General features: G+C 36.7%; 1 protein-coding gene across 14 annotated transcripts in view; it reads left to right on the top strand.

Annotated features, from left to right (window-relative positions):
• The window catches only part of SOX5 (SRY-box transcription factor 5), a 993,819-nt gene that overhangs the window by 848,279 nt on the left and 130,926 nt on the right, over nucleotides 1–14,614 (top strand). For 12 of the 14 annotated variants that reach the window (XM_079938029.1, XM_079938030.1, XM_079938035.1 and 9 more), the window contains one exon: nucleotides 9,597–9,720. In XM_079938029.1, the coding sequence (XP_079794155.1) occupies nucleotides 9,597–9,720 (124 nt within the window). The remainder of the gene's footprint in view (nucleotides 1–9,596; nucleotides 9,721–14,614) is intronic. The other 2 variants (XM_079938028.1, XM_079938026.1) reach the window with 1 other exon arrangement.

Genomic DNA, 14,614 nt, shown 5'->3' on the forward strand with positions numbered 1-14,614 from the left:
GCAATATTTTGCTTCTGCAGAACAGTCAGTCAGAATCAAGCGCATGCTTGCGCTGTTTTGTGGGGCTTGGCACTGACAGGTTTTATTTAGGAGGGGTGGGGATATAGGGGGATCGGATGTGGGGAAGTCAGTATTTTGGCTGTATCAGCCCTAGAGGCAGAGTTAGCACTTGCATTGGGACAAAAGTATTTGTAGTCATCAGATAACTTTGCAGTCAGCTTCAATAGCATCACTCTTTTTTTTTCTACTTTTTTTTTTTTTTTGGCAGCCAAGCTCTTAGTAGAACCATCTGTCTTTCTATTAGTATTTTTGAGGCCTGTTTTGAAGCCACTTTGCTTGGCAAAGTCATTTTCATCCTTGGAAACGATTTTTAAAAAAAGTTCTGTGGCTTTTTGCCGAAGAAGACTACTATGTAAAAAAATCCACATGGCTGTTCATTTTTGTTCTAAAAGAATATGACTACTTTGTCTTTGTCTTGAATCAAATGAAATTAGAGGTGATACAACTTCAGTGTGACTGTTGGCAAGTGAGAGGCAGGGATTGCAATTTGAGCAGTGTTTTTATGTTTCTGTATCACTCAATGAGATTGTCTTTAGTCTTCCAAGTAGATTAATTGGAAGATAAATTGGCTCCTTTATTCTAAATTTTAGTGTAGGGTTTTTTTTTTTTTTTTCATTTTCTAAATACCATTGCATTGGGTAGGATAAGCTTACAAATCGACTTTCTATTATGTGAAATGAGAAAACACAGACTATTAGTGGTCATTGACGATCCCATGCCTCTTCTTGCTAATGGTGGAAAGTCAGCTTTGTTATCCTGGTTACTCCAGTTTGGGTAATTATATCCTGCCTACCTAAACCCCTCTTGTAATCTCATTTGGAATATTATATTTTCCATTTTCTCAAAAACTGCTGTATAGTGTCTCTGTGTGCTTCTAAACAGCTGCTGTGCTTCCCACCAAAGGTGGCTGAATTGCAGTTGGAGGTGAATTGATCCCTAAATACCACATGTGCTTGAATACTATGGTACTCATCGGACTCAATTCTTGAGGAACATTTGAAAAGTTTCAGATTTTATATTTTATTTGTAATCGTGCTGACTTAAATCATATAGCTGCCTTTCATTTTAAGATTTGTGTATGTAGTTTGAACAGGTCTTCTACCATAACTTCCTGTTTTTTGAGCTGTCACACAAACTGCTCCTTGGTATCACGGAGTAGTCCCTCTACTTTTCTAATTCCTGTATTTTTCCCAGTCAAGTAATGCCTTCCAGACCTCTCTTCCTGGGGTAAAGTCTAAAGCCCATTGTCGTTCAGAAGCAACTTTGATTTCCTCATAACCTATCCTTGCTGAAGCCCCCCTAATTCCCTGACTTTCCCCAATCTGTGACCAGAAACTCAGAAAAATCACAGAAAAGGGAAGACTGACAGCATCATAATTCATGTGGTCTCTTCTCAGGCCTTAGACTTTTCCATCACCCCTTTTAATCGTCTGTGGTTACTTTCTTTTTCACTTCTCACAGTAACCATCCAAAACTTACGTACCTTTGCTGAACTCCCTTACTCAATCCCAGCATCTCTCATTTTCAGCATATGATTTTACCTTCAACATTGAGAAAACTTCTTCCATCGGAACTGATTTTCCTTACCTTCTCATTTCCTTACCGGTAGAACATTATCGGCTTATAGCCACTTGTATAGCTTCATTCGTCAGGTCCCAGAGAATGAGATGCCATTCCCAGTCGAAGCGAATCCCCACACCTCCGCCTTGCCTTTCAGCCTCCTCTGCAATTTTGGTCCACCAGTCAATTGCTCTTTCCTACATTTCCAATTCTCAATTTCCATTTGCTCCTTCCAGCCAGTAAATGTGCTGCTACCTAAAACTCTGCTACTTCAATAAAATCTGTGCATCCCTACGCAGCTGCCATCAAGTGTCTCTCCTAATGCCTCACCCAGCCTTCTCTGAAGAATCTTCCACGTTTGCCATCCCCTTTTTCTTGCCTGTCATTCAGTGCTCAACCTTTTGGAATATGCTCAACCTTTCAGAATATCCATTCTAGTGGATTTGTTGCTGTTAGATTCATCACCATCTTCTAATAAACTATTCCAGAAGATATTATTTTTGTCTCTAAAATACTCTTTCTGCTACACTTTTCACTATTAGGCACTACCTCAACCTTGATATTCCATTGGTTTTTGTGATACTGTACTCAAGATTTTCTTTATTCTTGTCTTACCTGTCTGCTCTTAAGACTCCTCTTCCTCTGCCCTTTGTTGAATTATTGTTGCGACCCAGATGATTGTCAGCTGTCTTCTCTTTATCCTTCAAACCCTCTTTAGATTATCTAGTTCACTCTCATCAACAAGTGATCCCCCAAACCATAGACTCTAAAAATCTCTTCACTAGCTTCAGACTGCAGTATCAGTCTGCTAGTGAGGTATCTCCAATGGAACATTATTTAGGTACCTCAAACACATGTGTTCAGAACCATATTCATATCCTTCCATGAAATCTGTCACTACCCCTGTATGTTTTTTTGTTGTTGTTTCATACCAGTATAAATAGTTATATAAACTAGACACCTGAAAGTTATCATGACTCTGTCCTCTTCTCCGTTTCTTACGTATATAGTTTCTTTTTTTTTTAGGTACAGAGATTTCTCATATACCCACACATTTATAGCCTCCCCCAACATCAACATGTACCTAGTCTCCACGCTTTGCCTCTCAAATCTTTTCTCCCTATGCCCACCAGAGTATACCACCTAACCTACTTAAATGGTCCCCAGAGCCTACAGGGGGAATCTCAAGTGTCTTTCAGTGAAACACAGACTGATTCAGGCAGACTTTCTAACACTGGTTCTCACTTACATTTTTTGCTGTTCTACACTGCTTGGTGGTTTCCCCCTCACATGATATTTTTTTCTTGTCCCTGATAATTTGCTCATTTTTTCTCCCATCTGCTTGGAATTCTTTTTTCACACTCCCACCTCTTTGCCTGGCTAACTCCTACTTATCCATTCAGACCCTACACCTGCTGGACCTATCTCTATGAGGCCTGCCTTGACTTCTTCTGGCTGTGTTAGGAGTCTCTCGTTTGTGCTTCCATAGTATCCCATACAAGTGTCTATTGTTGAACTAATGGCAGTGTATTCTAATTATCTATCCATTTGTCCGACCAGACTTAGAGCTTCTGGAGAGCAGGCATTGTATGTGAATTCATCTTTGTATTCCTGGTTACCAAAAAAGTATACATTCTAGTTAGTAACAATGTTGATTGAATGAATAATAAACAGACCCATGGGACTGGAAGCTAAATTAATAATCTTAAATATCTACTTGATATATTAAATAGTTTCAGGGAACCACTGAAGGGTTTTGAATAGAATATTTACATAATATATAAAATATTTAACTATGAATAATTGGTAAGTATTTACTTGTTCTTTTACAAGTGTGATAATGTGTGCTGGATAATTGTGTTGGATTCATAAAATTTTAGAGGGCAAGATTACATGTACTATCTATGTGGTAGAATTATAAAAAGTGTTAAAACATAATATTCTATCTTAAAGTTTAAAAAGTATAGGAAGTAGCATCTTAAATTTGTTGTGAGTTATTCAAACTTGTGAATAACATGCCCCCATTAAAAAGACCAAAATTTTGTGACAAAAGTATTTTGTTGAAACTTAATTACAAATGTCACACATTTAAACCTTAATTAGGAGCTTTAAGGGAATTCATCCATTAAGTAAAAGAAAATAAGTGAAGTTAACAGTGAATAGGATTTGGAAATGGTCAACACTGGCAAATATGAGAATGAAATACTAACATTATAACAAATTTGTTTTAGAATTTATCCAGGAAACATTATACTGTTTTGATGTGATGCGTCCTTTTCTCCCAAAGGTGGGCTAATTTTCAGCATCAAGGAACTAAAAATTACTTAAGATACAGCAGTAATACAGTTGGTGCTCATTATTTGTGCTAGTTATGTCCTATAAAGTTGCCATGAACACTGAATTATCAAATACTGAACGATTTTGCTCCTGGACGAAACACAAAGTTAGGTTCCTGAGAGCTTTGGTCACACTATTTTCATCAACTGATCAATACATAGCCTTGTTTTATGTGTGTTTCTGTTTAAAGACACCTTATTAATATTTATTATTGATTCTATGTGCATTTTAAACAGCAAAAATCACCAAAATTTCTTGCTACTTTGCACAGGTCTGTGAATGACCACAAAAGCTCTAGTACAAGTAAATTTGGGAAGGATACAAGTAAATCTTATTGAGTAGGCAAATTGGCAAATACAGAATCTGCAAATAATGAGGATCAATTGTTTTTGAAATGTGTTTTTAGTTGCATAGATGAATTACCCACACATTTTGTATATATTTTACTGTTTACTTTATTCTGAATATTACTACAATGCTCTGTAATTTTTCCTATGCTATTCTAAAATAAACACATCATTGGGACTATGAAATTAGGCTTATTTTTCATTTTAGTTCTTCCTCTCCCTTGTAATTCCTCGTGCTCCCCACCCCCAATTTTTCCCAAGTGTTGGAAAAGAGTACTAGATTGTTAGGAGATGTAGTTTCAGTGTTAACTTTGCTCTTAGCTAAATGTGGGATCTTGAACAATTTATACGGCCAAGCTAAGTCTCATTTCTTTATCAGCACAATGATTGTGTTATGCCAGATAATCTCTAGGCTCTCTCAGCCTTAAAAGTGTAATTCTACATTTGTGGATCTTGGAAAATTCAGACACTAAAACAAGTTACAGTGTTAAAGCAGGGGCTTCCCTGGTGGCGCAGTGGTTAAGAATCCACCTGCCAATGCGGGGGACATGGGTTCAAGCCCTGGTCCGTGAAGATCCCACATGCTGCGGAGTAACTAAGCCCATGTGCCACAGCTACTGAGCCTGTGCTGTAGAGCCTGCGTGCCACAACTACCGAGCCCATGTGCCACAACTACTGAAGCCCATGCGTCTAGAGCCTGTGCTCCGCAACAAGAGAAGCCACCACAATAAGAAGCCCATGCACTGCAACGAAGAGTAGTCCCTGCTCAACGCAACTAAAGAAAGCCTGCATGCAGCAACAAAGACCTAATTCAGCCAAAAATAAATTAAAAAAAAATTTTTTTTTAAATAACTAAAGCAAAATGTTTTTTAATAATCATAATAAAATACACAGATTTTTTAAAGCCCCAGAATTTATTGCAGTTTATTCTTAAAATACTAAATTTTTTACCTGAAAAATTATTATAAATTATTAGAGTATGAATGAATTACCTGGGTAAAAGCTGTCACACACAAGTAGATAGACTTATTTATTTATTTATTTTTTAACATCTTTATTGGGGTATAATTGCTTTACAATGGTGTGTTAGTTTCTGCTCTACAACAAAGTGAATCAGTCATACATAAACATATGTTCCCATATGTCTTCCCTTTTGCGTCTCCCTCCCTCCCACCCTCCCTATCCCACCCCTCCAGGCCGTCACAAAGCACCGAGCCAATATCCCTGTGCCATGCGGCTGCTTCCCACTAGCTATCTACCTTACTACGTTTGTTAGTGTGTATATGCCCATGACTCTCTCTCGCCCTGTCACAGCTCACCCTTCCCCCTCCCCATAACCTCAAGTCCGTTCTCTAGGAGGTCTGCGTCTTTATTCCTGCTTTGTAGATAGACTTATGTACATGCAACAACCAGTTAAATAATATAACAAGAACACATTAACTTTACGACAGCAAGAAAAGTATTTTTTAAAAAACCTTACAAATAAAATTACCAAGAAAACTACAATAAGTATATGAAGCAAAAGAAGATTTGAATAAAAGATATAACCTGTTATTGGCCATCAAGCCATTAGGTTAATGAATTCAAAGAGAAATTCCATGTCCTAAAATTATCGTGGAAAAATAAATGTAAATAAAGCCGGGAAATGTTTGAAAAAAGAAAATAGTAATGATAGAGTACTGTAAAAGCAAAGCTTTTATAATTAAAACATCATGTTATTAGAACATGATAGGCAGGCATATCTGTCCATTACAGAAGTATGTAATAAATTTCCAGTATTTCTGTATTACTTTTCTATTTCTTCATGCATGCATAATTCTAAGAATCATGGATTTATCATGATGTATATGACCCTTTATCTATACATTAAGAATAGGAGCACAAAGCAGCTGGTATTTCATGCTGCCATTTTTCTCCAGTGAAATTGAATTCCTTCCTGGTCGTTAAAGAACTTCGTTTTCCACAGGCCTTTTGTGGACATTTGGAGGTGGGGCACGAAGATGTGATTACAGACAGGACTATATAATACATTGTTCTTCTTTATTTATGAATTATCAATTCATATAATAATTTCAGCTGCTGCTGTAAGCTCTAGAGTTACAATAATAAATAAGTTACAGCCTCTTTCCTAAATAAGTTCATAGGTCATAAGGGAGGCTCAACTTATACAAGTAACTATTATTCAATACAGTAAGTATTGTGTTAGCTTTATGAGGTCAAAGAAGTAACAGTTCTTTCTGCCTGAAAATTGGCACCATAAGAAAGAAGTGCTGCACAGGCCAAGACATTATGTGGGTCTCAGAAGCCTTTGAAAAATAAGTTGAATTTCGCCAAGAAGAAAAGAAAAAGAGAAATTACTAAAAACAGAGGAGAAGATACTTTTGAGCCTGTTCAAGCGTGGAAAAACACCTAGTATGCAAGGAACCCTTCATGACCCATTGAGGCAGAAGTACAGAATATCTGAAGGAGGGCAGCAGAAATACCTGGAAAGATGAACTAGGAACAAATTGTGAAGAATCCTGAATACCATGTGAAGGGATTGGGTCATTATTCTCTAAGTAAAAGCAACCATCAAAAGCTTTTCAGAAGAGGAGCAGGTGAAATACAGATACAAGACTCATTTAGAAGGAACTCTATGAGGAATATAGTTTAATGTCCTGTGAGCACCAGACCTGTAATAGGCAGAGTCTCCCTTCAACTACTTGTATACCTGAAAGTCCTTTGTAACTCAAGGCAAAATATGAAGAAGACAAAAAGATTTGTTGACAGTGACTTCAGCATTCTTTAAGACAGCTCTTCTCAAACCTGGATGCACATTGGAATCATCAGGGGAACGTTAAAAAATGCTGATGGCTGGGTCCCACCCCTGTTGATTCAGATTTAATTCACCCCCGTTGTCTAGGAAACAGTCTGGGCATTGAGAGTTTTTCAGAGCTTGCCAGGTGATTCTAAAATATAGCTTCAAGTTTAAGAACTACTGCACTAAAATAAGAAGCTATTGTTTCTGCAATTGTAGAAGTTATTTTTCCCAAATTTTAAGGTCTCTGAAGTTTGGATGACTCTTACAACCCTTGTTTGTGTTTCATTTGAAATTCCTTTCTTCTTCCCTCTAAAGTGCTCTTATTAAATTTATAACCATCTTACACATTGTATAACCAATGGTGTCTTAGAAAGGAGGAGATGTACTATATAAAATATAATAACTTACGATGAAATGTAAAGGATACATAGTAGCTAGTGATAACCCTTAACCAGCGTGGCTAGTTTGTTGTTTCTTGGTTTGCTTGTTATTCTGGTCAGCGTCCTCTTCTTACACAGAACTAGCGCCCATGCTGTTTTGCCTTCAAACATCTCTCTCTTGTTTCAGGCCACTTTTTCCTACATACTTGCTCGATATGCACTTTCTAATTTTTGAGACTTCAGTCAGTTGTTTTCTTTGGTGTCTACATAAAGTTTATCTTTTCTCCAGTATGTTCAGAAAATGTGGGCTGTAGTGATATAAGCTTTTTAACCTTCAGTTCTAACCTTAAAACATTCTCTTTTTGTTTTCCTGGTTGTGTTGTTCACTTTTAGTTTCACTCTGGTGGCAGTGATAGGTTTAAAATCCTTTTGGTTAAAAGAAATACTTTGCAATTTGGAGTCATTTCTGAAAACAGATTCCTCATTCTTACAGTGCTTGTTTCTCTGTTTGCCTGGCTGGCTGGCTGGCTGTCTCTCTGTCTCTCTTTCTCTCCCCTCACCCTTCCTCCTTCTCTCTCTCTCTCATCCCCTCCTCTGCCCCCTCAACACGCGCGCGTGCGCACGCATGCACGCACGCACACACACACACACACACACACACCAAAATCTCAGAAATACCTCAGAGGTTTACTATGAAAGATGAAACGGTGGAGAAAGTGAAGGTGGACCTTTAAAGTGAGAAATTATGAGAATTATCAGAATCATGTGTCTAAGAATGTGAATGCCAGTGAGAGAGAGGGAAAACAAGTCCGGAGATATTTCAGAGTTGCTGTTAAGGTTAGCGACTGAATTGTTTGTTTGTTTGTTTGTTTGTTTGTACATGTGTTTGTTTTACTTTTAACCATTATCCCCACTGTAATGTAAGCTCCATGGGCATAAGATCTTGTTTGTTTTGTTTACTATTATGTCTGTACTACCTAGCTCATTTTCTTATACACAGTATGTGTTCATGAAATATTTATTTGTTTATTTTCCAAATAACTGACTTCATGTGAGGAAGAAATAGTAAAGAGAATAAAGTGTCAGATGTGACCTTTAGCAGGATCCTAAATTCTCATTCGTATGTTCTCTGACAAACACTAACCAATAACCATGTCCACCAGAGAAATCTTGCTTAAATATTTGGAAAAAAATCCTAGGTATTTTAGTAAATGACAACCTCTGCATTAGTAACAATGTGACAAAGCTGCAGAAATGACTCCATTCGTTTATATTTCTAGAAATTACTGTTCAATTAAAAGAAAATAGTGATTCCATTGTATTAGATTATTTATTTACTGATGTGAACCCTACATCCTGAGAGTGACACCAGAAAATTAAGGTGTATTCTAAAGATGGCAACCAAAAGAGAGGCCGTGTGGTTTGACGAGTGGTTCAATTGCCTCAAAAAGGATAGATGAATTCAAAAGATCCAAGGGACTAGATCATAGACATAGTTTTGACTCCCCCATTCCATGGCCACAGGCAAGTCAGTTTTCTTTCGGCCTCAGTTACCTCTTCTATAAAGAATGGGGAAAGTCTTTATTACTCTCTAAGCTTTCTTTCAGCTCTTTTATTCAAGAACTAAAAAAAAAACACCTTAGTATTATGCATGAACATGAGAATTATCTTCAAGTAATGAAGAGCTGTTCATTTAATTTTGTTTGTTTAATTTTGTTTTAGAAGGTAGAATTAGTCCTAACAGGTGGGATTTACAGAAGGAGATTTTAGTTCAACCTAAGGGATACTTTTTTAATCATTATATTAATGCAGTAAGAAAAGACTTGTAGTGTGAAGTATTGATGCTTCATCACTGTAAAGGATATCATCATGTAGGGAAATTATTCACCAGGTTAGAAAGTGAACTTGATAACACCTTCCAGTTAAAGTATTCAGTATTCTGATTCTCCTATCTAAAGTAGTCCTAAGACATAGCCTCACATCCAGGGTTCTAGCAGGCTTCTATGCCAGTATATTGAATTGAATAATTTTTTTCTTATATCATAAGGGTGGGAGGATGGGAAGCATGGAATATCAAAACTTCTTCTCTTTGATTCACTCTAATACGTTCAGCAGGTTCAAGGTCAACTGCCGCCATTAATGATTCCTGTATTCCCTCCCGATCAACGGACACTGGCTGCAGCTGCCCAGCAAGGATTCCTCCTTCCTCCAGGCTTCAGCTATAAGGCTGGATGTAGTAAGTACCACTGATTTTTTACTTGGGCGTGCGTGGAGGGCATGGCTTTAGGCAATTTAATATTCCTGCCACACCAAGAAATGAGATCACCCATATAGCATTTTTATTTTAAAGAGGAAACACACAGAAAGTGTAGAAAAGGATTTATGTTGTATTCAAGAGCTTAGATTATTTCTATGCTTCTGAAGCCAATATTTGCTTTTTATAATTTTGTTTCATAACTTTCATTTCCAGTGTATTCTTAAATTATGAATATAATTTTCGGGTTCAATTTATTTTTATGTAGGTAAGACAGGAATATGCATTTTAATAGCTTTCCATTGCCCTTTAAGATAAACCCAAGTTTCCTAATGTGAATCAGTTGGCCTTCCATTATCCGTCTCCTCCCTACATTTACAGCCTAATTTCTCATTAGGCTTCTTTTAGTTCTTAGACCGAACCATACTCTTTATTGACTTTGGACTTGAATTGTCTGTGTTCACTCTCCTTGGTTTTCTGAACCTCTTCCAGCTCAGACAGGGAAAGCTGGCCTAATCTAGTTAGATCCCTTTCTCCAGGTTCCTTTGGGTCCTGTGTATTTCCTTTCACTTTAATTGTAAACTCTATGAGGGCCAGTGCTCATTCTGTCTCACGTATTGTTATATCTTCACTTTTAGTACAATTTCAACTATTTGTTGAATGAATGGATAAATGATTGAGCATTCATTACAAACAACACAAGGGCATTTTTACACTAAATGATGGGTTACATTGAGATAACTGTTTATATTGCTTATCAACTTTACTTGCCTGTGATTTTATGACTTTTTTAAGGAAAATCAAAATTATACACTGTGAGTTTTGGAAACAATCTAATAATTGAAATATTTTCACTGATCAAAGTAGAATACCACTGAAAACAATTAGCAAAGTATTATCATTTTAGATATTTATATAGAATATTATTTTGTAAATACCAGTAGACTTTGGTTCATTTATATGTTAATAAATTGTCACATTAGCATCTTGCTATGCTCCAACACTTATTGCATTTGAGAAATTCTTCTGAACATTACTAGGAATCAAATCTGCTTCCTGTTAAATGATGTTTTGAATTTTCATATTTAACATTTATTCCTAGATTTTAAACTTTCTTTATACAGCAATGAAGAAATGGGATGTAATATTTTAAAGCCATGTGAGTGAGTAGATTGCAACCATGGGGTCTAGGTAAAAGTGAACTGAACTGAGGAGTATAAAAATTCATACTTGTAAGCACTTTGCTCTTTGCAGTTTTAAACATGGCTTTTGCACATCTTTCTCTTGACTTAGGTTTCCTGTGTTTTAAGATGGTGTTCTCACTCTGGATCCTTAATGTATTTATTTAATATTATTTGTTGCATAATACTGTCTTTGTAGATTGATTCATCCAGAAACACCAACTTCTTTGTATAACTAAGGACTATATTTATATCCTAAATATTTAAATTCTAAAAATAATTTAAATTTTAAGAAGAGAATTTAAAATTCTATTGCTACATTGATTTCTGAGTTTTTAATTACAAAAGATTTTTTTGTTTCCCTTTACCTAAGGAATTACTATTCACATTAAATGTATGTTGCCAATATGTTTTTCATAGCCTTGGTTACTAAAATGAAAAAAAAATGACACTTTTAAAAATCAGCAGTTGCCTCAGACTGCACCTGCAATATGTACATATAGACTAGTTCTGTTTTTGAAAAAGAAATTTTTTAAGCAACTGTAGACATAAGTCCCATTAGCGAATATTGTGCTGAAGAGAAAACCACATTGAGTATGAACAATAGCATAACTGGGGGGCTGGAAAAGGTCAAGAACACCTCTGCCTCACTCCCATTTGACAGAGCTGGCATAGCAAATTTGTTCAGTGTTAACGTAACGTGGTGTGGAGAAATGTTTCCCTTCATAAAGTTGCTAATATATTAACCATTTGATATTCATACCTTCAGTGCTTAAAGTTATAAGTGATACCACTTCTTTTGTATCCTGGAAGTAAAATAGAATAAAGCCTTCTACAGCTGCTGGAAAGCTTGAAAGAAGCATCATGCCAAACTCTAAAACGAAGAAAAAGCCAGTAGTAAAAGAGAGTGCCACCCTTGTTGACACTCTCACACTGTCAGTTTGAACGAGGAGCTGGGTGGGAGCGATACATACTCCAGGCTACTTATTTCCTCCATAATCATGTTGCAGGAAAGGAATCGAGGTAGGGAAAGAAATCTTGCCGTCTTCTCTCTTCAGTGGGACTTGCTATTTTATTCCCCCTGTAATTGTCAATCATAGGTCACTGCTCTGGCTGTCATTTGTTTTAATTTGAGTAATATCACGGAGTTCTCAATGAAAGCGACACTGACTAATCCATCTTGATTTGAGTTTCAAGTAAATATGAAAGGTATACTATTTTTTGGTATCAGATACTCTCAAATGCTTTTCATCAATCCATTCAAGAGAGTATTGATGATAAATTTTTCTGTGTAGACTATGTGTTTTGATAAATAAAATTAAAATCTTTGAAACTACACATGAAAGTTAAAATGTTATCAATGGGGAAAAAATAAAAACCCCAGTTGGGTAACCTAACCATCATCATCAAACATCATCAAGCTTCTTTTCCAAAAAAGAAACTTCTAGTTGGAAATAAAGGTATTTTCCCTTTAAGAAATACGATGGTAGAAACACGGTGTGGAATGGACACCTACAGAATGTAGTTGCTGGAATTTCTCTTAACTGCTAGAAAGTGTGTCATTAAACAATATAAGAATAAATTAATAGCACAGCCAGAGACTTCAGAGCAAACTGGCTAGATAGAAAGGAAGCTTTAGAGAATGTTGTAGTCCACTCTTATCTATGAATATGTAGGTCACTTTACAAACATTGATATATTATCAGAATTTCAGTTCTGTTTTGGTGTTTGCTGTTAGTGAAATCAAGCATGAAACCACACTTCTTCATGAATCTATATCTAGTTATTGCCTTTCTTACTTCTTTTTTAAAGTCTAAAAATACTCTTAGACTTCTAAGGAGGTAAAAATAATGGTGTATTATTAAATGGAGTGCTTTAAATATGTATAATAACTTGAAAAAAGTTATGTAAAAACACTGGTTTAACATTCAGGGAAAAAAAATAATGAAGTAATCTGTATTTTTAACTTACCAGTTCTGTGAAAATTGTCAATTCAGTTGCTACATGTTAAACACACCCCAGATTTTATATTGCAGTAATTAAAAATCCCAATTTTAAATTATGTTTATGGGTACTAGCTCATTTTAATCAGAAAACAATCATTGAAGTCCTTGAAATAAATTTGAAAAACTAAATAACTAAAATCCTGGGAGTTCCCTGGTGGTCTAGTGGTTAGGATTTGGTACTTTCACTGCTGTGGCCCGGGATCAATCCCTGGTTAGGGAACTGAGATCCCGCAAGCCACATGGCTAGGCCAAAATTAAAAATAAATAAATAAATGCCAGTTCCAATTCTGAATTATAAACTGAATGTATGTACAAATGAGTTGGTTCAAGTATACTCCGGATGGTTGAAGAGTCCAAGGACACAGTCCATTTGCTTCTGCTGGAAAATCTGAGTGGAGTCCTAAGCTCTTAACCAAAGACTTGAACCTGTGAACTGCAAAGCTTGTATCAGGTAGATTTTTTTTTTTAATTTTTATTTATTTATTAGGCTGCGTTGGGTCTTTGTTGCTGTGCGTGGGTTTCCTCTAGTTGGGGTGAGCAGGGGCTACTCTTCGTTGTGGTGCGTGGGCTTCTCATTCTCTTGTTGCCAAGCGCGGGCTCTAGAGCACAGGCTCAGTAGTTGTAGTGCACGGGCTTAGCTGCTCCACAGCATGTGGGATCTTCCCGGACCAGGGATTGAACCCGTGTCCCCTGCATTGGCAGGTGGATTCTTAACCACTGTGCCACCAGGGAAGTCCCACGTGGATATTTTTGAAATAAAATGTACACATCTTTGACACCTGAAGAACAGTTTTAGGTTGGCAGGAAGAGTTTTGTGCTGGCTCATCATAGAAAAAAATCTACCAAAATTCAAAATGAATTTGAATATGTATGCTGGTTTTAGCCCAACATTTTATTTATTTAAAAAAAATTTTTATTTTATTTATTTATTTTTATACAGCAAGTTCTTTTTTTATAGATTTATTTATTTAATGTATTTATTTATTCATTTTTGGCTGTGTTGGATCTTCATTGCTGCATGCGGGCTTTCTCTAGTTGCAGTGAGTGGGGGGGAGGGGCTACTCTTCATTGTGGTGTGCGATGGCTTCTCTTGTTGCGAAGCACGGGCTCTAGGTGTGTGGGCTTCAGTAGTTGTGGTTCACGGGCACTAGAGCGCAGGCTCGGTAGTTGTGGCACACGGGCTTAGTTGCTCCGCGGCATGTGGGATCTTCCCAGACCAGGGATCAAACCCATGTCCCCTGCATTGGCAGGCAGATTCTTAACCACTGGGCCACCAGGGAAGCCCCTAGCCCAATATTTTAGACTTGAGAGGGACCTTTGAGGTAAGGTGATTGAAGGTCATGAGTTTCGTCAATACCAATTTCTCTGGCCCCAACTTTCAGTTCTCTTTCCACAACACTCAGCTTCCTTACACCCCAGCCCCCCACTCAGGTTAAGTGCTGTTCCTTCAGAGCACATATTTTATAGGCAGAAAGGAAAGGAATAGGTGCTTCTCTTTTTACTAATGACTATAGTCCTCTGCCTCTCTCCTTTTTTTTGGGTGTAAAATTTCTAGCCACGTAATTCTAATAGATGCTTCAGAAATTTTTGACAGGAAGACATTTTATGTGGAAATTTTAAAAAACTACAGGAAGTCAAAATCCAATAAAATAACCCATTTTCTGTATATAGTAGGAAACAGTTGTAAAA

Source organism: Stenella coeruleoalba (genome assembly GCF_951394435.1).
Source record: "Stenella coeruleoalba genome assembly, chromosome: 11".
In the NCBI taxonomy this organism is placed as follows: Eukaryota; Metazoa; Chordata; class Mammalia; order Artiodactyla; family Delphinidae; genus Stenella; species Stenella coeruleoalba.